Raw genomic sequence first — 26960 nt, 5'->3', positions numbered from 1 at the left:
GGTTGTTTACAAGGTGGACAGGAAAATCCGAGGCCCTTGGTTAATAATCAGGGCAGCAACCCCCTGGCAAGCGGAGACCACTCTCCACAAAGCTGCCAAGGACCTCTGCGCACCCCCCGAGGGCAGCTGCCCCACACGACGGGGAACGGGCCCTTCCCGCTGCTGCCCGGCCCCAGGGCAGGGACCTGTCGGCAGCCCCGGCCGCGGGAGAGCAAGGAAGGGGGGCGAGGGGCGGCCGGGACACGACGCCCCCCGACCGCGGCCTGCAATGGACACCGCGCTCGGCGGCCCGGCCCTGCCCGGGGCGGCGCGATACGACCGGCCCCTCCGGGGGGGGGGGAAGCAACCCCTTCCCCGCCGCTCCAAAGTCTCTGCCCCCTCCCAGAGGAGCGCAGGGTCCCAGGGCTCGGCGGGAGAAGAACGCCATGACCCCTCAGCGGCCAAGCCCCCGGGGCGCCGCGGGCGAGATCGGCCCGCGATTCCCCGGCCTGTCGCTAAGAGCCGCCCGAGGAGACCGCGGCCTGCAGCGCTCGGCCAGGCCCCGGCCTCAAGTTGCCTCCTTCCCCTGCCGCCCCTCGGAGCCCGGAGGCGGAGAAGCAGGAAGAGGCACCTGCGCCAAGCGCTGCTGGGGTGGGGGGAGGCGGGCAGCCGGCCACCGAGCCCCGCAGCCCCTCCCTGGCTGGGGGTGCAGAGCCTTTCCCCGTCCTCGGTGTCGCAGCTGATGTCAAGCTCTCGCATCCCTGCTACCTGACAGCATCCCCCACCCCTGTGGCTCCCTCAGCCATGGGCAGGCAACAGAGGGGACCTTAAGCCAAAAACCATCGCCACAAATATATCCCCTCTCTTCCACAAACGCGCCCTGCAAGAGGAGGAACAAAACAAAACCCGACTCCCCTCCCCCCCAAAAAGATGGGGTGGGGGTGGCCCCAAAGTGACCAGTCCCTCGATCAGACCGATCCGGTTCCCGCCCGATGCCGAGCGGTACTGCAGCCCCCCCGGCCAAACTCGGGGCCGCAGCCCGCCCCCGGCAGTGATTGCTGACCCCCGGCCCGGGCACGGCGCTGACAAATGTCACCCGGTGTCCACAATGAGCGCCGCGGGGCTGCTGCTTCTCCGTCGTCGTCCCCCCAAAATAAGAAAATCTTCTTTTAAGAGAAAAGACACGCGAGCCATCAAATAAAAGGGCACCCCTAGCTCCCACCCCCAGCGCCCGGGAAACACTCTCGTAAAAACTTTGTCCAGGGCTCCCCCCCCGATAATAGTAGAATTTAAAACCTGTCAACCATTTTAGATCCCTACTTGAGAAAACATCATTCCCGGGCACCGGTGGATTTGGGAAACGGCTCTGAGCAGCGCTGCCGCGGCTCCCCTCCCCCGGGCCTCAGGGGAGGCGGCCGGGGAGGAAGATGCTTCCTGGGGAGGGGGTGGCGGGAGGGGGCGAGGGACGGGAGCGTTCGCTTTACCTGAGACCAGCCACTGGCCTCCATTGTTGGAGAATTCAATGGCATTGACACAGCCGAAGTGGCCCAGGAGGTCCTTCTTGTAGAGGTTCCTGCAGCCCCGCAGGCGTCTTCGCTGGAAGTCTTGGGTGAGCAGGGGGTCCCCCTCCAAGCCCCGCTGGGACAGGAACCCCACCACCGACCGCATGCTGCCCCCGCGGCTGCCTCTCCTCCTCATGCTGCCGCCTGCGCCGCTCCCCGCCGCTCCTTCCCCCGCCGCCCCTTCCCCCGCCGCCGCCTCCCCTCCCCCGCTTCCCCCCTTGTTATGGTTATGATGATTTTTCTTTAGCCAGCCATGGCAGAGAGGTGTTAGACACTCCGCCGCTTCCTGATCCCGCTGGCTCCTCCCCGCTTCCCTCAGCAGCTGATCCTCAGCTGCAGCCCGCGCCGCCCGGCCCGGCTCTAGCGTGGCGCCGCCGCCGGTTAACTCGCTGCTGGAGCGGCGCGGGGGGACACACATTCGTCCCTGCGGGGGACGGTAACGTTCGCCACTCCAAGGACCTCCTGGGCAAGCACGCGTTCGCTGCTGCGGGGACTTGCAGGGGGCCGGACACACTCGCCGCTCCGGGGACCTTTTAGGGGAAGGACACGTTCGCCACTCGGAGGACCTGCCGGGGAACGGGTACACCCGTCACTCGGAGGAGTCGCGGCAGGACGCGTCCCGCCGCCGCTCAGCCGGCCCGGCTGAGTGACCGGTGCTGCCTGCGGCCCCGCGGCCGGCAGGGAGGTGGCGGCGGGCGGGCAGGTGCTCCGGCGGAGCGGTGAATGGGAAGGGAGCGCTCCGGAGCCACGGCCGGCCTGCCCGCCTTCAGGCAACGGGCGGGCAACGCACCGGAGGGAATATGAGGGGAAAAATAGCTCAGGTGCGGGGTTGGTCTACAATGGGGCTTGTCCTCTGTAAATGCTCCGCGATTTCTGAGCCAATTCAAAGCATTACGGCTTTAGATTTTAGTTTGGGGTTTTCTTATTGTAGTTGTGCTTGTTTTCTCTGGGGTAGTTATTATGGGGCTATCCGAGGCTTCATAGCTTGCTCTCTCCTGCTCCTTCACGAGCAACACTGAAAACAGGAGGGTTGCCCCATCACAAGTGGGTCAAGTAGACCTTTCTGCAGCCCTTGGAAGACTCCTGGAAGTACAGATGAATTTTCTTCTCTTACCCTGCTGTGTCAACTAAACCCCAAAATGCACTTGGCTAACCAGGTGGAAGTGATCTGTCTTGTCCTTCAGTGTTTAACAATACCCTAACCTTTACCTTAATGGAATAAGAGTATCTTTTCTCTTTCATAGGACCCTGTACCTCTCAGGTAACATCTGATGCCATGTCAGGCAACAGGAGTGTCATTCTCAAAGAGTGATGTCCGTGAGGCGCTGCACAGACCCCCAGTCCCACCTTGCAGCATCTGACTGCATGCTGCCTGTGCACAAAGTGAAACTTGAAACTTTCAGGTGTGTATTTCTCATGGCACCAGTACCTAGGGAAGATACAGTTTTCAGAAGGTAAGAGGAATTAGCCTGATTGTCCTGGCCATCTTTGTGTAGCATTGCATCTGCTGGGAATTAAGAGTCTTCAAACTTTAGAATAAGCAGAGTGAAAAGCCCTCCCTGACATAAACTGTGATGTGGCAAGGTGACTGAGTACTGTTAGACTGCTGCCATATTCCGGTGCCAGCTTTTCCATAGATATAGAAATGATTTCATTATAAAAAGTCAGTTAAGTGCTTTGAGTTTCTTCCTGGTAAAGATTACAGAAAGAGTATCAAATCCTGCATAAACTAAGCTTTATATTTGATGACACTATAGCCTTAATTTTAACACATAACAAAAGTAAATAAAAAACTTTCCCTTCTAATTGAGAGTAAAAAAAGAATGTAAGAAGTTACATTAACAGTGTTAACAATTAACAGTGCTTCACAACTGAAGTGAAAACAGAGCAGTTCATCTCATCTAATCTGACCTGTACGTAAGGGTCTTTCCTAGTTACAGTTGTCAATGGCCAGCTATTGCAGTGTAACATGTCTAGCCACCCTCAATATAGACAGCCAAAGACACTGTCCATCATGGTTTGTATTTGTTTATTACCTTACCTTTAGACACAGGCAAGCTTCAGACATTGCTATAAAATAATATTTTATAGCTCTGTTGCTTGCATGCCATGACATTCTGCACCATTACAACTATATCAGAAACTTGCTCACTTCTAAATTCCCAACATGTGGTTAATTTCTTCCCCTTTTCTTAAGTATTGTTCGGGTTTAATATCTTTGAGTACCTTTGGTTTCTATACTGAAATAAATATGCAATATAATAAAACCTCCAGTGCTTTTTCTCAATGTTCTAGATCCAGTCTCTAGGAAAGCTGTGTACTTACATGGTTTTGCAAAACCATGAAATAAAACTATTTCCTAAGCCCCCAGTTCCAGGATTTTTAAGAAAGATTTAACTGAGTTTGGTTTTGTTTTGTTGAGTTGGGTTTTTTTTGTTTGTTTGTTTGGGTTTTTGGGGTTTTTCTTTTTTTTTTTTTTTTGCTTGTTTGTTTTTGTGGGGTTTCTAAAATCACATTTCTAAGCAGTCAAAATTTAAAAGAAAAATAATAGCAGACTGCCAATCTGTTCTGCTCAATGACATGACCATATAGGTTAAAAAAACTGTACTGGTAAGCATTCTTTTCACTTTGATTCCTTTGTTTGGATTAATTTTTAATATAACACCTAAGGAGGTTATCATAGCCTGTACAGGTAATATCTTCCTTGGAAAATAATGTGTTGCTGTGTTTATAAAGCCAGAGTGCTGTTACCTCTCAAAGCACATACACTGTTGTCCTGAGTCATACTGAAGAAGCATCAATGAAGCATCTTTGTCTGCTTTAACAGGAACATTCTGCAGCTTGCAGTGGAATTGAGGTACTGACAGTAGTTAGTCAAACAGATCAAACTTGATCAAGTTGCTGTTCTGGGGGACATGTTAGCATGGGGGATGCTATGCTATACCGAGACTGGTTGTCACAGTCCAAATTGGATTGAGCCTGGCCTGACTCAAAGGGCACAGGAAGCCAGAGTCTGTCTGTACACATTGCTTGAGCTGCTTAATTCTGTAGGATGTTTATAGTCTCCTCGATGTCTCAAAAGCAGTATGAAATCAAGCACAACAAATGTTTTGACTGGAATTTCAACAAGTAGGCAACAGAGTGGAGGAGTCAACTGGAAAGGAAATGGGAGATAATGAAAAGGGTGGTGATTTGCTGTAGATGCCCTTGGAAATGAAGGTAAGTAAATAATGTTTGATGCAATACAGAAGAGGGAACTAGGAGAATCCTTCAGAGAAGTGATATGGTTAGAGTGATGATCTATGTAAACAAGCTTGGGTTGCAGTTTCACAGTTAGTTATTCCAAGGCTGTGCAGAGCCCAGTCTCTCAGCAGTACCAAGTTGGTCTGGATGAGGTATGGCCATGGTGTCACATTGCTCTTATATTAGCTTCTGTCCATGCTACAGAATTTTTGTTCTGCCTCTGGAAGGACTGACAATAACTGATCAGTTGTCAGACCATGGCATTTGCAGTGGTCAATGATTTGTGTTAGGAGCTGTGTTGGTTAATGCTGGATGGAGAGGTATTAGGGCAGTCTTTGTGTATCAGCAAGAGAACAAGGGTCTTAGCTGCAAGGATGGATCAAAGGGCTGTTTGGAGCTGCCACATGGAAGTATATACCCTAGGTGCTAGGATCCACAAAGACATTTCAGTCAGACCTGCGAGTTGACAAACGAGCTTGAGTGGCAGGTAAACTGGTGATGCTATCCACAGATACTCACAAAGAAGATAATAAGAGGGCTTTCAGGGAAGAGTTCTAGCTCTGCTGAGCTCTTAATTTCCTGCTAGTCATTCACAGAAGAGAGGAGAAGGATATGTTTTGAGTTTGGATAGGGGGAGGTATCTCATCTGAAATACAAATAAATTAATATCTCTCTGTAGATGATTTAATGGATCTGCTCCTTTTCCCAGAGCTAACTCAGAGATAATGTAGGAGGGTAACAGAAGACCAAGGATACAGTTCTCTGAGAGTCTGTCAAACACTAGGAAGGAAGTCTTAAATAGGTAAAAATTATGTAAGTGAAGCATGGTTGATTGTGTCAGGCGAGAAAGGATGAGATTTAAATACTCTTTTTGGGCTTCTGTTGAACCTTTGATTGGCTTTGGTTAATCCGGAGTAGAAACTGAGAAGTTTGGACACTGATAGTTGGATGGCTATGGAGTGAGTCAGAGAGAGTGAATGTGTAATTAGGAAAGTGGAGCTGAGTCAAAGGCTTTTAATCATTTGTTTATTTATACCAATATTTTATTTTTTATTTTTGAGGGGAAATAGAAAGCGTAAACCAAGAAGACTACATCATATTTTTGCCGTATAATTTTTAAAAATTAATTTTGGTTGTGCAATTTATTCCCTCTAGTGAAAATTTGGCGGGTTCTGGCCTTTTCTCCTTTTGCTTACTTTCGTGGACCAGAAAAGTAGGAAAAACAAGGATTGTTTTCTCAAATTTCTCCTTTTCCCTTGGGGCTTGCTGTTCTGCTATGTCGGTTTAACATGCAGCTAAGCTAATCTAATGATTTGTGACCACTGAAAGGTGGCTAAATTGTTTTGTGGCTCAGTGTTCTGTCCCTTTCTTTGTGCTGATGCTGCTACTTATTGGACCTGCTTGTCTGCCATGTGTTTATTTGGCTCAGGGAAATGTCCCAATGAGTGCCAAAATCAGCACAAGCTAGTCTGGAGTGCCCAGCTGGGAGATGAGTTTTGGAGATGGGGGATGTCATATTCTTAGCAGCCATAAACTGTGAGGCTGACTCAGAGTGCCTTCCTGGACTGAACTACGGGGATAAGTTAAGCAGCTCTTCAAGAAATGGAATTACGGAATTCATCTCTGTTTCTATATAAGCAATGAAAAGAGTTGGCAATTAAGGAAGAAATACATTGATGATGATTGATGTTAATACAACTCATCCTCATGGGATTATCTAGCATTTTACAGCTCTGAGTTTTTTTCAGATTCTTTGCAAAACCTGCAAACTCTGTCAGTGAGCTACCTTCAGTGAGCTATCACTGACTCATCTTTTGGCTTAAGATGTAGTTTCACTGAGATCTGGCTGTATGATGAGTTAGTACATGGAGTTAAACCAGAAAAAACCCCAGTTTTCTGCTGTGCTAGCTTTCTGCTCACTTAATTCCTTGAATCAAGCAGGCACCAGTGTTTGCAGAATTGAGGCTGGAGAAGAATGCTGACAGGTAAAAGGGGGAAGCAGAATTGCCTTTTCAACAGAAGCTAAACTTTCTCTCCACCTTGTTGCAGTGTGAGACTCCACCTTTAGGATGTGGCTTCACAGTTAATTGAAACTGATCTCATTCTGGCTTCTTGAGGAAAGAAACCCTGCTGCCTTCCTGGTATCAACCCTGGTAAAACAAACCCTGTTCAAAACAGCTTGTTTGCATATGTAGTCATGGGGTTACTAGCATCGACAGAAGGAAGATAAATCACATCGGGACTTGAAATGTGAATTTGGCTTTTTTTGGTAGCTTGAGATATGGCCCCAAAGAGAGTGTTATTAATGAGCTAGTGGGGACTACATGCAGCTCTCTGCTCATTGTCTGCTACCAGCAATTTAAGTCTTTACTGGAGCCTTTTTCCTTTGAAATTCCATGATCATTGATTTTCCTTTGAACACTGACTCATTTACCCCTGTCTTCTCCTTCCTAAAGGATGAGCTAATGTCATAAAATTTTTTTTTTCTGTGATCAGCAGAACAAGTGAAGCCTGGTATCCTATGGATTTGTCCTGATGTGGTACCACTGTGTGGATTCTCATATGTATATTAAGCAGTGTCTGCACATGCTTACCATTTTATCAGCTTTATTAGGACCTGTTTCATCCATTTGGCTTTGCATTTCACTGAAGTTACCTTTGTACAAATTTAGATGGAATTTAGCAATGGTTTAAACATGCTTTTTTGGCAATGAAAAGTGGGGGAAGTAATGGGACCCAGAGGCAGAAACACTAATATAGAGTAATTTCATAAGTCTTCCTTCCTTAGGAAATCAGGCTAAAAATTAGTCTTCTGATAGAGACCTCAGGTCAGGCTACAGAGGGAGAAAAATAAATGTTGCTGTTTACCATGTAAAGGCTTCCAGTTACCTGCTGTAACAGATTCCTTGTAAGTAAGGCTGAGCCAGCAGTTGGTGTTTACTCACTTGGTTATCTTCTCATTTTCAGCAATGTCCCTATCAGGTTTTTGGGAACTTGGTTTTTGTTTGTTTGGGGGCGGGGGGTTGTTTGTATGGGTTTTTTTGTTTTGCTTTTGTTGTTTTGTTTTGGGGTTTTTGGGGGGTTTTGTTTGTTTGTTTGTTTGCCAGAGTGCACTCATGCATCAGTTGCTTTCATTTATTTTTAATTTAATCTTTATACTTGAATAACTGGCTATGTAGATATAAGAGAAGCTGTTAAAGAGACTCCTGGCTTACAGGACTCTGTAATATCAGTGATGCAATGAAAAATAAAGGCTTTAAATGCAACCAGGTATAGCATCCTCTTACTTGGAGAAAAGCTAGCATCTTCTCTGTGAGATTTTCATAGTGTAATAAATATTGGGGTATTTTATTGCATTTTTCTCTATTGTAATTTTACACTTCTATTACTTTAGAAACTAAAATAGAAAATCTGTAAGAGGAAAACCTGCTATTTCAGATTTCTGTGTGGATGCCAGTTTACTACGAAGGGTTTACCTTGCAGACTAGTTCAATATTCTCTGTTTATCCTGAGCTCTGACAGAGTTCTCTTAAGGATGCCTTGCCTATCCCACAGTAGGGGCAGCTGGATCCTGGAGCGTAGCTGCATTATCTTCTTGGTTCTCTTTCCAGTCACTTGGGCTTTGAAATGTCTGTTATGTCCCCAGGTGTTACCTTTTCTCTTTGAACTATTTTACAGATGAATCAGTTCCATGATTTTCTGACCCTGTCATTACAGAAATGTGGGTGCTGGAGCAAGGGAGAAGGGAGCGAGCAGTCACAGGTACAATAGGAAATGTGGGACTATCCAACCAAGTGGCAATCCAGGTTTATGCTAGATTGCAATAACCATACAAAACAAAGGACTATACATTGAGGAATGTGTATGAAGGAAAGAGAGAGGGAGAGAAACAGGCAGAATATGTCCACCTGACTGTGGGAACTCAGATACTGCCAAACCCCTTCAGCTTTCTCTCCTGACTATGCACATGATGCACTTTTTTCTGAGCACAAGTCATGTGAGAAACTTCAGAGTAGTGCTGGCTCCTGCTTGGTCACCTGCAGTTTGGCTGGTCAGCTGTGTCTGATGCATCAGAGTGTAGGGGATGGATGGATGGATGGATGGATGGATGGATGGATGGATGGATGGATGGATGGATGGATGAAGAAGCTGGGGCCAGGCTGTGACTGAAAGGGAGATGCAGAGCTTCCCTCCAGAGGAGAATGAATTAGAGACAAGATGTGAGTTACTGCAGTGAGATTGCAATGCTTTGTAACTCAGTGAATTAATATAAAAATGGGTAAAAATCTCTTCACTGTAGAGCAAGACTGAGAGGTTTTGCAGAAACACTTAGGATACAGAAGCTGTAACTCTAAGGTGTAAAGCATTTGTACATTCAAAATACAGATGCAAGTCAATGAAAAGCATAACTCTGATCTACCCCAGCACCGGTGAGACTTGATATGGCCACACCATGCTGGCATACATCAGGTCATTAGAACAAGTAGTTGCTTAACCTTTAATAGCCTTTTCATCTTATATCTGATAAGGAGAGGGCCTTATTTGCTCAGAAAAGTGTTTTGGAAATCACCTCCGTCCATTGTGAGCTATCATGATGTCTGTACCTCATTTCTGTGTTAAGAAGAAAAGAAGGGGAAAATAAAGATGAGTTACAGACTGAAAAAAATACTGCCTCTGTAGGAGATTTTTGCCAATACCAGCCATTAGCTGCTTTGTTGCACTCTTTGGACAATATGTCTGCTAAATACCAAGTCTCTGCTAGGGAGGTCCTCCTACCCTGATGACCACAAGCAGCAAAGTTAAAACAAAACAAAATTTGAGGCTGGTAAATTGATTTAATGCAGCATTTTCTGGGGGTTCAGCCTCTACTTCAAATAGATGCAGCTAGGTGGAATTGTAACAGCACAAATTTGTGAGATACTGGGAATTGCAAAGGAATTTGAAGAAATCGGGTGCTCAGATCCTCTCATTTGCAATGAAGTTTGGGCTGGAAACTTGTTTGCTTTTAACAGTGATGACCTTAAGCCTTGATGGTCGTAACCCTGAATGCAGCAGCTGCCTGCCTGTACACTCACTGTCCAGGTTTTGTGGTGTCATACTTCAAACGTTCCTATTTCTTCCCACACACGGGGGAAGCAATCACTTGTCATGATTATTCCTCTGTTAATTTCTTAATACTCTCCATTTGATTTGTTCCCTCTTTGTTTTCTTCCAGTTTGCCACTTTGGAGGCGGCTCCGATTTGCTATTTATTTTCCTGGCTGCCTTTGTTCTTTTACTTCCCATTCTACCTGGTCCCTCCTGCCCCAGGGGCTCCCCGCTGCTCTGTGTGTGGGTGACTTCACGCCCGCTGCGGCTTGCTCCTCCAGCCCTCCCTAGTCGCAGACAACAAACCGCACTTTTCACCCCAAAAATCTCCTTTTAAAAGAGCTGGCTTTTAAGTATTCTTGACAGTATTTTGCCCCGGCTGAAGGCACGTTGGCGCCTGCCCGGCCACACGGACGCCCCGCCACTAGCTGCCGTACAACATGGCGGCGCCCGCCGCCCACTCGCACCGCCGGCACAGAGGAAGCGTCCGCCACTCTAAGGCGCCCGGTGTGTGTGGCGACTGCCCCGCGGGGCGTTCCTGCAGCCGGACGCAGCCGTTCCGCGGGACGCAGGCAGCGACCGGATCGGTGGGCGCCCGGCGGGGCCGCGGGCGGGCGGCGGGGCCGGGCGCGGGGGGGGGGGGGGGGGGGGGAGGCTGCTGCGCTCATCCTGGAGAGGCGGCGGCCGCGGCTGCCGGCGCGCGGTCCGGTGCGCCCGCGGCCTCCCGCACGCTGGCTCCCGGCGTCCGGGCCTCTTCCCGGGGTAGATAACCGCGACCGAGCCTAAAGCGGGCAGCGCGTTCCCCCGGTGCCGAGGGGAGCCGCGGACGCCCCCGCCCGCCCCCATCCCGCCGGGCCTGGCAGCCGCCCGGAGGAGCGCTCGGCTGGGGTCCCGCGCCCGCCCCCGGGCCTTGGAGCGCCACCGCCGCCGGGGCCGAGCGGGGGTCGGGGTGTCTTATCGGGGCTTCTCCTGCCCCGCGGGGGATCCGCACCAGGATAGCAGGCACCCTCCGCTTCCCGGAGGGGTAGTGGCTGTTGGAACGAGGGAGAGGCCGTCGCTGCGGGCGGCCTCGTGGCACCCGGTGTTGGCGCTCAGTTCACGGCGTGGCAGTGAATGACCTGTTGCTTCGGGGGCGCTCAGGCAGGTGCCCGGGCCGTGCTCGGGGTGCAGGGAGCGGCTGTGCAGGGTTGGAGTAACATCGGCTCCCGAACTTCTGCTTGTGGGGAAGAGTGCGCAAGGACAGCCCTTTAGAAACAACGTGGTGGGTTGGGGAGGTAGGGATTGATTTCAGTTTATTGAAGGGGTACTTAGCTTTTGTATGATAGAGGGACAGCTGGGTTAAAAATAAGATGCTGCTGCTTTAGGGCTTTTCAATGCCTGAAGAGCCATTTGACCCTAGTAGGGATGTGAATGTAATGGGCAAATGCTTGTTATTTACTAATGCGTGAATGGACATGCTTATTCTGCAGCATTTTCATTTTGGCCTTGTTTAGCTAGATCTAGTTACAAACTGAACTAAAAGATGTTGATAATAACCGTGACTAGTTTATTTTTGGAATAGCAGCTTGTGGAAGCACCGAGTTGCACCGGTTTAATTTAATGGATTCCCTTTAAAGTTTTTAGTGGTGTGATCAACAGCAGCATTCAGTCTCTTCTTCCTGTCTAATCCATCACTGCAGCGGTCTGTCCCCAGGCCCCCAGTCTATCAGAGTGGGACCCAGACCTTTTTTCTGTTAGGATCACAAGTTGTGGCTAGAACCTTGTTGTGATGCCATTGCATGTGTTTAATATCTCTAAAGGCATTTCATTAAGTTGTCTTTAATTTCTTCTTCTCTTATTTTTCTCTGCAGGCCGTGATGAAATCCCACAATGACGTTTTGAGAGGATGAGGTGAAGGGGGAGAAAGGGCAATAAAAAATGGCCAAGCAAACAGCCGTGACGATTACCTTGGCGACCCTCCTGGGTGTTGCATTGGGGGGCCTGGTTTTGTGGAAAGCGACCCAGCGTCGGAAAGGAAAAACACGCTGTAGTAGTCAGCAAGAGGAAGCAGCAGTAAAGTCAGGAGATGAGAAACTCATTAAGGCAGAGGATAAGAAGGTGGTTTCCTTCTTCAAATCTCCCACCTTTTTCTGGATAGAGAGGACCCTTTGTGCAGACATAATGATAGTTTCGGAGCAGGAGGAGTGGGATCATGTTGAACCATTGCTGAAGAAGGAGCTGGAGAAGTGGCCGGTTCTTGGAATTGATTGTGAGTGGGTGAGTGATCAAGAAGTGCCTCTCCTTCCTTTAGATTGCAAATTGCGTGGGGAAATCATTGAAGGTGGAGCAATTCATTTGCTTAAACAGATGCCACGGGGCTGACTACTAAAACTGATCGTCTGTAATGATGGCAGTGAAGTAGCTGCTGACTTTCATTCTTCTTACGTTTAAACGTGCTAAGTTTTTGATTCCCCAGTTGTATTTGTTTACTGAATTCCTGTGATAAATCGACTTTACTAAATATAGTAACAGGTGTATGGCTAAATGTGGCATTATATGTTTTGTGTAATACCTCTTTAAAGGTAATTTACTAGAAGTAGCTTGGGCTTACACTATTTTAAAACCAGCTACATATTTAAGAAACAATCTTAAGAATGTTAAATTCAAAAAGGAGGATAACGCTGATATGTAGATAAAACTCACTAGGACAACCAGAAAACGAAGTTCCTCTTCTGCTTGTACATTTACGTGTGTGATATCTCAAACAGGCTTAAAGTAATTTATAGAGGCTGGCTTTGCCACTGCTTTGACTGGAAGTTTATTCACCCCACAGTCATTAGTGTAAGTCACAGCTAAACAATATATGTGCCATAAACATTTATATCGTGTGTGGCTTTATGCTGATGTTTCTGATTTCTTCCACCAGCTCAGCTCTGAAGGGAAAGGGTGAAAGGGGGAATGATTCTCTTGTGGGAATGTGGCAAGAAGTAGCTTGGGGACAGTAATACTGTGAAAAAGACCACATAACTTGCAGTGAATTTTTAGGACGTGTAACAATGCTTGACCGTGTAAACTGATGAGTATTCTGTGCTTTCAGTGGCTTTTTCTGCAGTTTGCTTCAGCTCCAGTATTACTAATAATACGCTAACATGGACTCTCATTTTTTACTTCATTACAGGTATCTCTGGAGGGAAAAGCAAATCCTGTATCCCTGTTACAGATGGCTTCTTCCAGTGGTGTCTGCATTCTTGTTCGGTTGCCCAGGCTCGTTGCCAGTGGCCAGACTCTTCCAAAGACCCTGTTGGATATCATGGCAGATAGTGCTGTGTTGAAAGTTGGGGTAGGATGCTGGGAAGATGCCTGCAAATTGCTTCATGATTATGGTCTTACCGTCAAAGGGAGCATGGATCTCCGGTATTTAGCCATGAGACAGCGGTAAGTGCCTGAAGACAGAGGTAGGTCTGTTTGAGGCATCATTTGAGTTAGTGATTTGCATAAGCTGAATGATATCAGGCTGGTATGTCTGAAATTATTAGGGTGGCTTTGGGGAATGGGCATTGATAGCTGTAGCCCAAGAACATGTCATGCTTCTATTCTGTGGTCTTACTGGAAATGAAATCTTGATGAGGATTTCATTTGCTAATTGTGTCCATTAGTCTTCTCTCACAGACTGATGCCTTTGTGGACTTCTCTGTGTACCACTCTTCAGCTTTTAAGAAGTCCAGGCACAGTGCATTGCAGTGAGAATGAGCACTGTCAGCAGATGTTTGAATACACTGACTAGAAGTGTGAGTTAAATGTGCCCAGGGCACATAAGTGGAACTGTTGAATTTCAAGATTTCTTGAAAATTTATTAAATAAACCAGTTCCAACTTTCTCTTTTAATAACAGTTCTTCTACGGAAAGGTTATACTTGTGATGCCGTTTTTTTATCTTTCACTCTTCCAAAAACAAGATGTTTTACTTGCAAATATTCTTCATGTGCAGTTATATGTATGCCTGGGTGAGGTGTTAGTGATCTGGGCCATGGATTTGCGGACCTGTTGGTGTCTTTTTAGCACTGGGGATGGACTTCTTGTCTTTAGTAGTCAGAATTCTTCTGAGTCATTCCTGGTTCTTGGGCTTCTCATGAATCCCTGGGACAAGTGGTCCATCACTGTATGATGGACCTCTTTAAGTCAGAGCCAAATATTTCAGCCTTAAATGTTACTAACTCCCAGCCTTGCCTGCTTTGCATATTGCAAACACGATATAATTACTAAATCTAGAAAGGACATTTTAGTAGAGGGGAGGGAGAGGGCCTGTACAGCTGACAGGCAGCTGTGTGCTCTTTAAGTCATACATCATAATGTGCAGTGCATTCTGGAAGGTTCAGGCTGTATGAGGCCATCTGAATTTGCATGAGTGTATAGTTCCATTTTTAATATGTTTGTTTCATTTTCTTTGTTGAACTGAAGGGAGGATCTATTTCACAACTGCCTTAGCCTTAAGTCTTTAGCTGATAAAGTCCTGAACTTCCCACTTGACAAATCTCCTCATGTGCGTTGCAGCAACTGGGAAGCAGAAGAGCTGACACAAGACCAGGTGTGTTCTCCACTTCAACTTACTGTCTTTGGAGGAAAAATAACCTTCTTAGTTGAAAAAGGCTCAACAATAGGGACATCTAAGCCTATTCAGATTATACCTCAAAACATTATGTGTGACAGGACCTAAAGTTAATTTCAGACTCACTGCCTGCATTTCCCCCCCTTTTCCATGAACATAATTTTCTGCTATTCTCCCTGAATTCTTTACCCTTATTTTTTAGTCCTGAAAGATCTGTGAGGCAAGATCCTTTGAAGAAGTGTTTCCAAAACCTCACCTTTTATTATTTTCTTCAGTCTGTAGCAGTTGGTGCAGAGTTAGAGAGACCCTGGGAACCTTGTTCACCTTCTTTAGAGCACTGTTGTTTTCCCCGACTGCCCAGTTACTTTAGTCAAGCTGCACATGCCTGCAGAAGCAATGACCAGCAGAGGGAGTGACAGGACAAAAAAACCATGCTGAATACTCTTAACCATTGTGCCAAAAGAGAACTTTTTATGAGGGAGGGATTGGTGGGGTTGGAGGATGTCTGATCTAAATATATTTTCAGTCCCTTGCAGTTCCTGGGGGCAGTACCCAGGACAGTGAGATGTGGTGATGTTGTGAAAGTGCCACTTAACTGGCAAAACTTCACATTAACTTCTAAAGGAAATGAATCCAGCTTCTGGTTTTACTGTACCTTGTGCTAAAGACCAATAATGTTGGGAATATTTGCTGTTTGTCAGTATCTTAACTTCTGTGCTTTTCTGCAGGTTCTCTATGCTGCTAGGGATGCCCAGGTCTCGGTGGCTCTGTTCTTCCATTTGCTGGGATTTACCAGCCTCCCTGCTACATCTGAAGGTGAAAACTCCGTCACTGCTTGGGAGAAAGCACGGGGTAGATGCCAGGGCTTGGTGGATATCCCATTTAGAGGAAGAAAGAGTGGCAGCACAGGAGAGGAGAAGAGTGGAGAGGGACGTTCCCCTCAGAAAAAGAATCGGAAATCTTGGGTGAATGGCCAGCCCTCTGGCAATCAGCAAATGAGAGATCCACGGAGGCAGAAGCGAAAGCCTCTGGGTGTGGGATATTCTGCACGGTGAGTATATGAGCACATCTTACTCTGTGCATTGCATATGGAAAACCCTGGAAAAAGCAGGGGCAGCACTTAGATCTCTACTTAGATAGTGAGCAAGGTGAGGTGTTGTCTTTAAGTTTTGCCCTTCCTTTCTTCCTTCCTTCCCCTGTGGAAGCATTAGCCAGAGAGCAGAATCTTAGCAGGAGGCAGTTGGCTTTCCAGGTGTTATTCTTGGGTGTCCAAGGTGTCCTGAGCAGGGCCAGGAGTTGGACTCGATGATCCTGGTGGGTCCCTTCCAACCCAGCATATTCTATGATTCTGTGATTCTGCTGCCCAAACAGCTGTGCCCTGTCTTCTCGAAGGAAAAGGTGGCAACTGCACAGAGCTTGTCCTTTCATCAGGATCTGCATCGTGGACTGCTGTTTGTCCTTTGCTGTCCCAAGTCACCATGGCTACAGAGATGACAGGGCTGAAAGCTGAGGTTAGCAGGGGTAAGACATGTTACGTGAGGTGCCAGAGGGCACAGGAAGGAACAGCCTGTGGTAGCAGCAAAGCAGTGCCCTTCTGTGTTGGCCAGGGGGCGAGAGGAGAGAATAGTGCTGCTTTGGCCTTGCAGAGGCAGCTGTTGCTGGATTCAGGATTACCATCCTTGCAGGTGATTTTTTGGAGTGAATCCTAAATTCTTACGGGCTTTTGCTAGCAAGGGTTCAGTTGTTTTTAAATTAAAAACAATTTGGAAAAGCTGCTTTAAGCTTAATGCAGTGGAAGATGTGGGGTATCTGTATGTTTGGTTTTGTTAGGATATAATCTAATAAAATTTGTCATGGGACATAACTAAAATTATCTGTAATTATCATTGGGAAAGAAATACATTTCTGTATTTGTTTTCTTCTTTTTATGTTTATTGGATTGGCAATGGAGAAATTTTAGTGTAGTCAATAGTATTGATTTCATTAGCAGTGATTAACAGTACTGTGTTTTACAGAGCAAGTCCCACTTTTTTATTTTTAAATTTTTTATTTGGAGGCTGTGTAGTACAAAACAGGGGGACTGCATCTCATAGGAGAATTAAAATTTTTAAAAAATTACGTTCCAAGATAAATTAAGATCTCCCCATATATGTTTATTCATTTTTTTAACTGTGCTTGACATCATGAGAGATCTGTAGATTCACTGCTTTTTACAGTATTTAGAGCAATGTGGCTCTGGTCTGTAGTAACACTGGATGCTGTTTCAAAGGTCCTTTTTCACTCTTCCTCTCTGTTTAAGTCTGTTTGGTTTTGATGTTTATTCATTGAGAATTGGGAAGTACTGAAATTGTCGTGGTGACTGAGTTGAACTGTTGATGCTCAGTGGAAGGAGACCTCCTGTCTTTTGTTGGGTTTTTTCCCCTCACAGACCTCAGATGAAATAATTTTGTCAGATTACATAGCCTGTGAATCGATCTTTTTAGCTGGTAGAGCTCTGCTGAGTACTAATTTGTACAATCTCACTGTAGAGAAGAAAGGAAACTTTTCTGCAGTGTATTGTGACATGTTGGGCCCGTTCCTCCCAGGTCCTCTCTGAGCCCAGCCTGCTCCACGCTTCAGTTTTGTTTGAAGGAGGTTGGCAGAGTAAGGAAATGTTTTCTGCAAAACAGAACCCTTCCACACACTGCCAGAAGCCACCAGAGACTGCTCAAGCAGGACTTCTTGTCACTGCCAGAGGCTGGGGCCTGTGTTTGAGGGCATCACCTCAGCTTTGTTGTTTTCCTGAACTCGTGTTAAAGTTCCCAGTGCTGCAAGAGTGTTTTTGGACCTTTTCTCTTCGGTGAATAGAGTAATTGCTATTGACACTAAATTTTAGAAAAGTTTTCATAATAAAACATTAAAATCCAGGCTTAGGCAACCAGTCCTTGAAACTGCCTTGCCTGTAAGTTGATGCTCTTTTTGAGCTTACTGTTAGCTCATTGTCCTTTGTGACTTCAGTTCTCTTCTGTTTTCTAATTCAAGAATTTTTAAATGCTGTCTTCATTGATGGCATCTCTTGAAAATTTGATTCAAAAGTTACAATTCTGTTGGCAGCAGGAGAGCAAAGATACTTTAGAGTCAGTTGGTGAATCCTGGATAAATTTTCAGATGTACTGCTTCCCTGAGCAGCAGCCTGTGGAGTCTTGGCAGCCTCAAGTTTGTGTTTAGTGCTACTTCTGTGATTTGCAGGAAGCTGCCCGAACTGCAGTGTGGCACACAGGGCAGTAGAAAGCTCTGGGGTTTTTTGCATTCTATTATAGCTGCTGTAATACTGCCCTTGTTTCATAGAAAATCTCCACTGTATGACAACTGCTTCCTACATGCACCAGATGGACAGCCCCTGTGCACTTGTGATCGCAAGAAGGCTCAGTGGTATTTGGACAAGGGGATTGGAGGTAGGCATACCAGTTTTCCTGTTGGTATTTGAAATGCACCTTTTTCTCTCCTCTCTCTCTGCTCTCTCTCCCTCCTCTCTCTCTCCACTCTTTTCTTCCTCTTCTTCATAATGGACCATGAATTTTTTTGTATCCTTTCTTATTGGAAGTACTGCTGGGGATTCACTAGCATGACTCTTACATTGTAGCATCGTTATTTTAGCTTTCCAATACAATTTGTCTTGAATATTTTCTCTTTGCCTTTATCTTTTTAGAGCTAGTTAGCACAGATCCTTTTGTTGTGAAGCTGCGGTTTGAGCCTTCAGGACGTCCCGAGTCTCAAGTTGATTATTATCTGACAGTCAAAGAAAACCTCTGTGTTGTATGCGGCAAGCGAGAATCCTATATCCGGTGAGTTGTTTAGTGAGTAGGAGAAAAATGCATCTTCTAAAACACAACTGAGGTCTGCATCAAGTTTGGCATTCAGAAGCTTGGTTAGTGGCCTGAAACACTGTGCTTGCTCATGTCCTGGGGATGGGACAATGTTTGAGTGCTCTGCAGTTGTTTGGCTGTGTGAGACACTGAAGAGACCAGCGTTTCCTCTTGCAGAGGCAGGAGATATTGATCCTAGGAGAGATTGAAGTATATGGAACATGAATGTGCTAGAGTTTGAGGGACAGGGGCAGCAGTGTGCTGCCACACTGGGTGGGTGGCATCCCCTTCTGAAAAGAGCTGTACTACTCCTTCCACTACTTAATCCGTTCTTTTTGAAAGGTTTGGGTAAACCTAAAGCTCATGAGGTCAAAAAGAATAAGGTTTTTCTCTTTGTCTTTTTATCTGCTACTGGTTAGCTGAGAAGTATACTTCTCATAGTGTATTACTTGATTTTTTGTTTTTTTTACAGTATGAATCTTTAATTGAAAGTGATGAATTTTTGGAAAGGAAAAAAGAGAAATGCAGAAAATCTGGAGAGAGAACTACAAATGAAAAGAGTAAAAATAATCACTTTCTGTACTACATGTCCTGGTAATATTTGCTTACCTGGACTTTTAGTTTTAGTTGACCCTTTTTGGGGCAGGAAGAGGAGAAACTGGGGAGCAGGAGCTCCAGACAAATGCAGTGAGCTCTCTGTTTTATCTTCTCTAGGAAGAACGTTGTTCCTCACGAATACCGAAGACACTTCCCCATCCAGATGAAGGACCACAACTCGCACGACGTGCTTCTACTCTGCACATCCTGCCACGCCATCTCCAACTACTATGACAACCACCTGAAGCAGCAGCTGGCCCAGGAGTTTGGGGCTCCGATCGGCTCCGAGGAGGGCGTGCGTCTCCTGGAGGACCCTCTGCGCAGGCAAGTGCGCTCGGGGGCGCGTGCCCTGCTGAATGCAGACAGCCTGCCTGACCCCCGAAGGGCAGAGCTGCTGCAAAGCATCAAGGACTTCTATAACACAGACACAGTCACTCCAGAGATGCTCCAGGCAGCAGCTGGTCTGGAAACCAGGTACAGCAAGCCCATGTAGGCTGGATGGAAGGTTTTAGTCGTTTATATCGCATTTCTTACTGGTTTCATTTTTGTTTATACCCACCTCTCCTCAACCCACCACTGTTCTCTGAGCCATAGCTCTTGTTTCTTTCCCTCTTTCCTTTCATCCTCACCAGTCTTCTGTTCTTGCTCTCCATCTTGCCCTCCAACATTTTATACTTCTTCTGAAGGACAGATCAGGAAAAGAGTCAGAAGGACAGTCATATCAGAAGTCTTGTCTTCTTCACTTTCTCAAAGCCTCCCCAAATATCTTTTCTTAACAAGTGTCTAGTCTCTGCATGAAATTAGTATTTTCTCCTTGTTACGCTTGCTGCTGTTTGTAAAGTGCAGATGTTGTAACTCAGAACCCATCCAGGCAGGGAATTCACTGACAGGCTCAGCGCTCTGAAGGCTCATATAATTCTTGCCTTGAGAAATTTGCAGTCTCCTGAGGAGCTTGTAATGAACCTTAAGTGCTTTGTTTAGTGTTGCTGTAAAGATGAACGCTTGCTCAGTTCAGAGAAACCAGCTTTACAGTGTAACTGTGTTCCAGAAAACAGTCTAGCACTGAAGCAAAGTTTAAAATTCTCCCTCTTGGTTAGCTTACCCTTTGTCTGAAATTAAACTCTGCAGCTGAAAGTATCTTCATTATCTTGCTGTTCATTGGAGACAGATCTGGAGTTAACAGTGGGCTTGTGTGAAAATAAATTGTGCTTGTGTCCTGGCAGGATCTGCAATGAGAGCTATGTGCCACATGGACTGAAGGTGGTGCAGTGTTGTGCTGAAGGAGGCCTGCGCTCTCTTATGCAGCTGGAAAGACGCTGGCGGCAGCATTTCTTGGACAGCATGAAGCCCAAACATCTCCCAGAGCAATGGTCAGTGGACCATAACCATGTGAAGTTGATCCAAAAGTATGGGGAGGATCTTCAGATCAAGCTGTCGTGAAAGTAACTTCCTGGACTCTGGATAGTGTCTGATGGACATCTGTAACTGAAGATGGAAAGACTATTTTGATTTCTTTGTATCCACTAACACCTGGGGCCTGGGTTTGCAAAAAGGCAGCCGTAGATCTGCCAGATTTGCCAGTTAGAGTTAAATTTGACATTTTATAGAGTTAAATCCATTGACTTGAACTTTCAGGTAGTTTGGAAGATTAATCCTAGTCTGTCACTTACTAGTTCAGTGCAAGAGTGATATGATAAGGGAACTTGTTTTCTCAAAGTGACTATGAAGAGTCATTTTCTAGTCCCCAGGATGTCTGATACCTCCAGACCATCTCTCATACTAGAGTAAGTCCAAAGAAAGGCATCGGAAGCACAACAGGTGAATGTTTCTAGATTTTCTGACATACATTTGTGCCCTTGGCTTTACATTGAAAGTTTTTACGTTGAGGGTCTTCTTGATAAAAATCTTTCTTTGTTTTCAGTGCCGTTGTACTCATAAGAGTTCTTCCTAGAGAAGACCCACTGCCAGAGACACATTCCCTGTTTGGAAGAAGCAAAGGAACCTTATTTTTTTGCAGATTCTGAGCTGTCCCAGCAATGCAGATAGGTCTCAGCAAGTTTCCTGGTGGCAGGTGCCTGATGAGAAGTGGCGCTCTGGCAGTATGGAAATACCCATGTCAAGTCTTTTGGTTAAACAGCTTCCAGTAACATAGAGTTCATAAAAAGTGTTTTTCCTAATTCTGCTTGTTTGTCATGAGTTATGTGCTCACACATGCAGGGCTGTTGCAGAGACAGCGTGGCATAACTCCTATGACTGGAGTGTTGGAATGGAAGGACGCAGGCTCTTCAGGAAGAACAGGCACTGGAGGCAAGGAGGAGGTGTCACCTTCTATGTCAATGATTGGTTGGAGTGCACGGAGCTCCATACGGAGTGCATGGAGCTCAGCCTAGGGATGGATGAGGAGTCCATCAAGAATTTATGGGTCAGGATTTAAAGGGAGGGCAGGGACAGATTACAGAGGGGTTGGCTACAGGTCTCTCAACGAGGAAGACTGAGTGGATGAAGCTCTGTATAGATGAGAGCAATCTCATGTTCACAAGGCCTAGTCTTCATGGGGTTCTTCATCCACCCCATATTTGTTGGAGAGGTAGCACAGCAGGGCATAAGCAATTCAGGGGATTCCTGGAATGCTTTGGAAACTTCCAGAAAGCAAACTGCATCATGGGCTGCATCAAAAGAAGCATGACCAGCAAGTCAAGGGAGGTGATTCTCCCCCTCTGTTCTGTTCTTGTGAGACCACCTGGAGTACTGTGTCCAGCCCTGTGGCCCCCAATAGAATAGAGCAAGTCCAGAGGAGGGCTACAAAGATCATCAGAAGGCCGGAGCACCTCTCCTATTACTGCTTACAAGAGTGTGTAGAACAAGGGTGAGTGGATTTAAACTGAAATAGGCTAGGTCTAGATCAGGTATCGGGATGAAATTCTTTACTGTGAGGGTGGTGAGGCACTGGAACAACTTTCCAGAGAAGCTGTGAATGCCTCATCCCTGGAAGTGTTCAAAACCAGGTTGGATGGAGCTTTGAGCAACCTGGTATAGTGGAAGTTGTCCCAGTCCATGCAGGGATGTTGGAATGGGATATTCTTTAGAGTCCTTTCCAACCCAAACCATTCAGTAATTCTTTGAATAGCACTTGGTGAGTACTTTTTCACATCAGACTGAAATAAGGACAGGTGTCTTAAAAGGGATGAGAGGAAACAATTGAAATTAAGGAGCAGAAGCTTTTAAGAGATCTGACCATACGTGGCAAAAAAATGGAAAATCTGATGTTCTGTACCTGGATTTGACATGTGTGGTGGTGAGCGGGTTATATTCTCTTCATGCCTGTTTTTCTGTCTCTAAAATGGGACTAATAATACTTAACTATCTCACAAAGGTGTTGTGAGGCTTAAGGAATTAATGTTTTTGTAAAATGCTATGAAAATATAAGCCAGTGTGTGCTAATTATTGTTGTTTTTTAAGATGTACCACTGTCTAACTTCCTTAAATATTCACGTTTTTTGTCTGGTGCTAGACCTTAGATAAAGATAACTTTTTAAAAATACACACTCCTCTCTGTAAAATCCCTTTAGATGATTTTGATTGCATGAGATGAGTGTGCATCTACTGAATGATGAAGCTATGCTCAACTTTTATACACCTCTGTATAGCAGTTTCAGTAAAACCCTTATCTTCACACTGCTGTGTATAGCGCAGTTGACCCACATTTTTTTATATCATTTGGGCAGAATTCTAGACCTGCTGTGATTGTGGCTGAAACTGTCCCTTATCAGATAATTCAAGAAATTTCACAGGCCAGGGGTAAAAACTCTGTTTGTAGCAGAGACTGTTTGAAATAAGTAGAAGCCATGGAGAGAAATGCTACATTAATGCCATCCCAGAGGAGCTGCAATAGCAGCATAAGAAATCAAAGATTCATTATAAATACTACTTATCACAGAGCTGCAAATGAGATAATTTTCATTATAAGGGCAATTTTTTTTCCTGTACCACTGGCAAGTCTTAACAAAAAATCATCTAGCCAAATGTGGTATGTCTCTGTGCTCACTCACACAGCTGATTATAATCCCAGCAAGACCTTCCTGCCTACAGCAGCAGTTTGGATATAACTATTTCTCTCCAAAGCATTTTGAGCATGTGTTCAGATAGTGCTATATCCTGTCTCCATCTGATCGGGGTGTTGAGAGCTCTCTGCATGACTCACAAACTCCTTTTCTGTCATCAGGAGTACAAGGTGTCCGTTTCTCCTCTTTGTTCTACTTCGTTTTTTCTCCCTTTGTGCTGATATAAGAACTGATGAAACTCTTTAATGGAACCGACTGGCTGACCACAGGGTCAGGTCTTTTCTGTTTGTGAGACGGAAAAGTAATGTGGAGACAAGAACTGGACTGCAGATCCTCTATTTTTAAGGAGCCAGTGGTATCATTGAAGAGGGCTTTTTTCAAATCACTTGTTCAGAAATAGAAACTAACAAGGAGAACATCCTTCACAAATATTTTCTAAACTAAGATTCTTTGTTGTTTGTAAGATATCCTTAATTTGCATAATTTTAATTCAATCTGAAAGAAGAGGGGAAGCAATGTATTTATTATGCAGAAATAGATTGGCTTTATTTTATTATGATTTTAAATTTTCTACTAGTCTGTAGATAAAACTTCCTTGTATGTCTCCATTGCTAACTGTTACATTCTATAAAAATTTACTCTTTTACCAGACTTAGCACTTCTGAAGTTCTTTTGTTCCTTTCTTGCATGCTTGGTTTTTCTCTTTCCTTGTGTCTCGCCCAGTCCTTACAGGTCCATTGTTCCTTACAGTAACACCTGAACCTCACCCTCTGAGTTTCCCTTTCTAGTGCCTTTCCTGATTTGTGTGTCAGAGATCAGCTGTGGAAGAGCCCATGCTGGCAGCAATACTGTACTTCTACACAATGGGATAGCGAGCTTGCTCGGGTATGTTTGAATAGTGGATTTGGGTGCTCTCCTTGGCCTGCTCATGGCTACAGATCTACATTTGTTCAAATGAAACCTTAGATTGTTCTCAGCCTGAGCATTCATCTAGGTTGCCCCAAGTATTTTACCTTAACTGGGACAGTCCTGCACTTAACCACACACATCCGTTTTGTCTGTGCAGGGAGAGAATTGGCAATGCTCTCTGTATGGGCTGGCTTTCACACCATGGGATTTTTCTTTCTGTTGCTTGTCACTTCACATTTTAAAGTTTGTCCAAAGTATGCTGCCAGAGATGGGGGAAAGAAATTCTCCTTTTTACTTGGTGCTTGGTGCCACCTGCCTCAAAGTGGTCCCTGCAGGTTAGCGGGGAGCACACCTCGTCCGCTGAGATCCCCAAACCTGTCTTGGCTTTTGAATTCCCTGCAGAACTTGCTTCCATCCTTTTTGTTTCATGTGTTTTGACCATGTGAAACAGATGTTCTTCTGTTAGAATACGACTGGGTACAGATTTCCAGAGACACGCCTCTGGAGTGGGAGAAGCAATGGCCCTTGAAGCCCTTCCACTGTGGGCTATGAACTGATTTTTGTCTTTCCAAAAACTACAGTTTGTGTTTTTTCTCGATTTTTCAGTAACTTAGACATTATTGCAAGGTGCAGGATTTACCAGCTGGGCAGCATTGTCTGTTGGAGGTACAGTAGGTACTGCACTTTTGAGCAGACCATACATGACATGCTAATTATGCTGCTGACAGTCTTGGCATTTGGAGTGCCTTGGTTTTCCTCCTTTGACAGCCTCTAAAGGTCCCAGCTGTCATATCTGTGACTGACAGGACTGAAGACAACATATCCCTGTGGGCTTGCATTTTTTTCTGTTTGGTATTCAGTAATGGCAGGGATGGGAAGCTCTCTTCCTGTTGCATTTCTGTTGCTCTGCCTCCTTAGAGAGTATCTGAACTCTGCACTGTTTGTAACAGGGTTTTGGTGGGAGTTTTTCCATGAAGGCAATGTGGTTGCCTTGAGAAGTACCTCACTGCCTTGGCCCCGTGCCTGAATGTCTTGGAGGAACTGAATCTTTTCACATGCAAAATTGGGTCTTTTCACATGCAAAGGGAGCCTCTGTAACAAGGAGTCACTGCCTGTCTGCAGTGTTCTGTATGGATTTGGAGGCACCTCTGGTCTGAACCAGAAAGTCAATTCTCATCAGTGCTCCTTGATCTCCTCCTTTTTTTGGGCCTCCACTGTTGTCCAGACCTGTAGGACCTTCATTCCCACACGCTGCCATCCCCTTTGATGTTCTTTTGGATTAGGGGCCATTACAAAGAACTTTCTTCTACTTAGTACCTTATACCATTGGTATAAGACTTTTCCTCATGCAGAGGATTAGGTTGTTCTGGAGAAAGGCAGAGGCAGTTTGAGTTAAGTGCAAAGGAGATATATCTGGCTTTCTCTGGGACTTACTAAAGGAGCCACATGAGCAAGCCCTCTTGCATTAGCCTTGCATCAAAGGGGTTTTGTTAAATGTTTACAGGTAAAGAGGATAATGGGAGTGAGCCAACATGGTTAAGCTTAGTAAAAGGAAAAAAAACCCAAAAGCCAAATGAACATGCATGGAACATAATTTCTCTTAATCAAAACATACTCCTCTATCACTGTGAATTCTACCATGAAGAGCAGGCAGCTCTGGCAAGGATTTTCTGTGCCAAGGTTAGTACTGCATCCTCTCTTGTCACTTAACTGTAATGGAACTTGTTTCTGTCTTGAATTAGCCAGTGTGATGCTACCTGGGGTCTCAGTGGTGTTGGTCGCCAGGAAACAAAGCAAAACCATCTTTCTCTTATTACTTTCCTTTGCAAGCTATTGGATAAGTTCAGCTTTGAGACGGGGGGAGTAAAGAGAACAGGAAAAAAAAAGAGGATGTGCGCTTTTACTGTAAAATAGAGATGTCATCTTCAGATAACAAGAAGCCATTTGCTTGTACAGGAAAAACTTCAGCTTCGTCTAGAGATGGTAGGAAATATGGCTTCTATCTTTCTTTTCTTAAAAAAGTGAAAGATTGTGCAGTGGTTCAGAAGGAAAAAAGGAGAAGGCATTAATATATCTCGGCACGAATGTGACAAGCCTGCGAAAAGGGTACTAGGCAGCTGTCAGAAATGCAGGCTTAAGAGAAAAACTGCCTGTCCAAACTCCCTTCAAAAAAACCCCTGCTGCTCTAAGAAGCTGCTTCACATTGTATCATGCTCTGTGGGGATCTAAAATGTATCTGTTTCACATTGATTAACAGCAAGTCCTTTCCAATTGATTGTTCTTTGAAAAATGTCAGACAGTACTTTGCATTAGCTGTGATCTACCGGTTGCTTTTACTTTTTCCTCTGTGCTGTGACTCTGTCCAGGACTTCTAGCCGTAAATAAAAGCAAAGAGACTGTCTGACTGCTGGGGCGTGTGAAAATATGAGTGGGACTCCCTTCCAGTGCACTATGAATAAAAAAATCATTATCCCTACTTATCTAGCAAGGGCTATGGAGAGTTCAAATCTGAGCTCTAAGTATGTGTGTACAGTTTTATGTCATATTTTTGCTATTCAGATAATGATTTCCATATGTTTTAAAAGCTTTATGCTATCTTCTGTCCCCCTGTGGTTCTCCTGTGATATATGAGTAGCAAGACTAGATGTTGTTCAGTTGCATGTCTCAAAGTACTGTGCTGATGTCTTAAAGACCAGCTCCATTTTACAGATATTTTCTCCACACTAGAAATAGAGTCAGTCCAAGCAGTAAAACTGGAACCTAAGAAATCTTTACAGAGCTCTGGAAAACATCAGACTAGACTGCCTGTCTCTTGACAAAGTGTTTATGGGGGAGAAAACTGCCTTCAAGTGCATCTTCTGTGCACCATAGGTGATAGTGAATGTTAGATCCTCAAGAATACCCAAATACCCCTTTTTTCCCTGCCTTGCAAATGGGCATTGGGACTCTTACTGTCACTGGGCTCTGGCCCCACTGGCTCCATACCCCAGTTATGTTCTGCTGCTTTCAAGGTTTCCAGTGTATAGTGAAATATTGGAGTGTGTAAGGCCTGGTCCAATTTTGGACAAAGAAGCCAGCAGGTGAGGTAAATAC

General features: G+C 45.4%; 2 protein-coding genes across 13 annotated transcripts in view; one reads left to right on the top strand and one right to left on the bottom strand.

Annotated features, from left to right (window-relative positions):
- DCAF5 (DDB1 and CUL4 associated factor 5) overlaps positions 1-1709 on the bottom strand; it is a 68343-nt gene extending 66634 nt beyond the window's left edge. The window contains exon 1 of the mRNA XM_066188235.1: positions 1464-1709. Coding sequence (XP_066044332.1) covers positions 1464-1677 — 214 coding nt within the window. The 5' untranslated portion in view covers positions 1678-1709. The remainder of the gene's footprint in view (positions 1-1463) is intronic.
- A 253-nt stretch (positions 1710-1962) lies between these two features.
- Positions 1963-26302, top strand: EXD2 (exonuclease 3'-5' domain containing 2). 12 transcript variants are annotated; one of them, XR_010721904.1, is made up of 11 exons: positions 6172-7692; positions 8463-8546; positions 11722-12127; positions 13029-13285; positions 14308-14434; positions 15184-15506; positions 17783-17889; positions 18144-18279; positions 19015-19371; positions 20121-20715; positions 20819-26302. XR_010721904.1 is itself a non-coding variant. In XM_066188233.1 (10 exons), the coding sequence occupies exons 3-10, from the start codon at positions 11789-11791 to the stop codon at positions 20335-20337; spliced, it is 1863 nt and encodes a 620-aa protein (XP_066044330.1). In that variant the 5' UTR covers positions 1963-2362; positions 2786-2944; positions 11722-11788; the 3' UTR covers positions 20338-26302. The 12 variants fall into 12 exon arrangements, 11 of the variants coding, with proteins under 11 accessions (XP_066044330.1, XP_066044323.1, XP_066044322.1 ...); XM_066188233.1 differs by lacking the exons at positions 6172-7692; positions 8463-8546 and adding exons at positions 1963-2362; positions 2786-2944 and having other exon boundaries at positions 20121-26302; XM_066188226.1 differs by lacking the exon at positions 6172-7692 and adding an exon at positions 2926-2944 and having other exon boundaries at positions 20121-26302.
- The last annotated feature ends 658 nt before the right edge of the window (positions 26303-26960 follow it).

The sequence above is a fragment of the Chamaea fasciata genome, unplaced genomic scaffold, assembly GCF_029207755.1.
Source record: "Chamaea fasciata isolate MVZ Bird 193981 ecotype frontalis unplaced genomic scaffold, bChaFas1.0.hap1 SCAF_7, whole genome shotgun sequence".
In the NCBI taxonomy this organism is placed as follows: domain Eukaryota; kingdom Metazoa; phylum Chordata; class Aves; order Passeriformes; family Sylviidae; genus Chamaea; species Chamaea fasciata.
Note: the sequence above shows the minus strand (reverse complement) of the source record. Positions and strands in the feature narration are given on the sequence as shown.

Bases quoted from the DNA above. Each gene is read 5' to 3' on its own strand.
- EXD2 (XM_066188233.1), top strand. From the start codon at position 11,789: ATGGCCAAGCAAACAGCCGTGACGATTACCTTGGCGACCCTCCTGGGT. The intron at 13,286-14,307 runs GTAAGTGCCTGA...GTTGAACTGAAG, and splicing joins TATTTAGCCATGAGACAGCG to GGAGGATCTATTTCACAACT. The intron at 19,372-20,120 runs GTACAGCAAGCC...GTGTCCTGGCAG, and splicing joins GCAGCTGGTCTGGAAACCAG to GATCTGCAATGAGAGCTATG.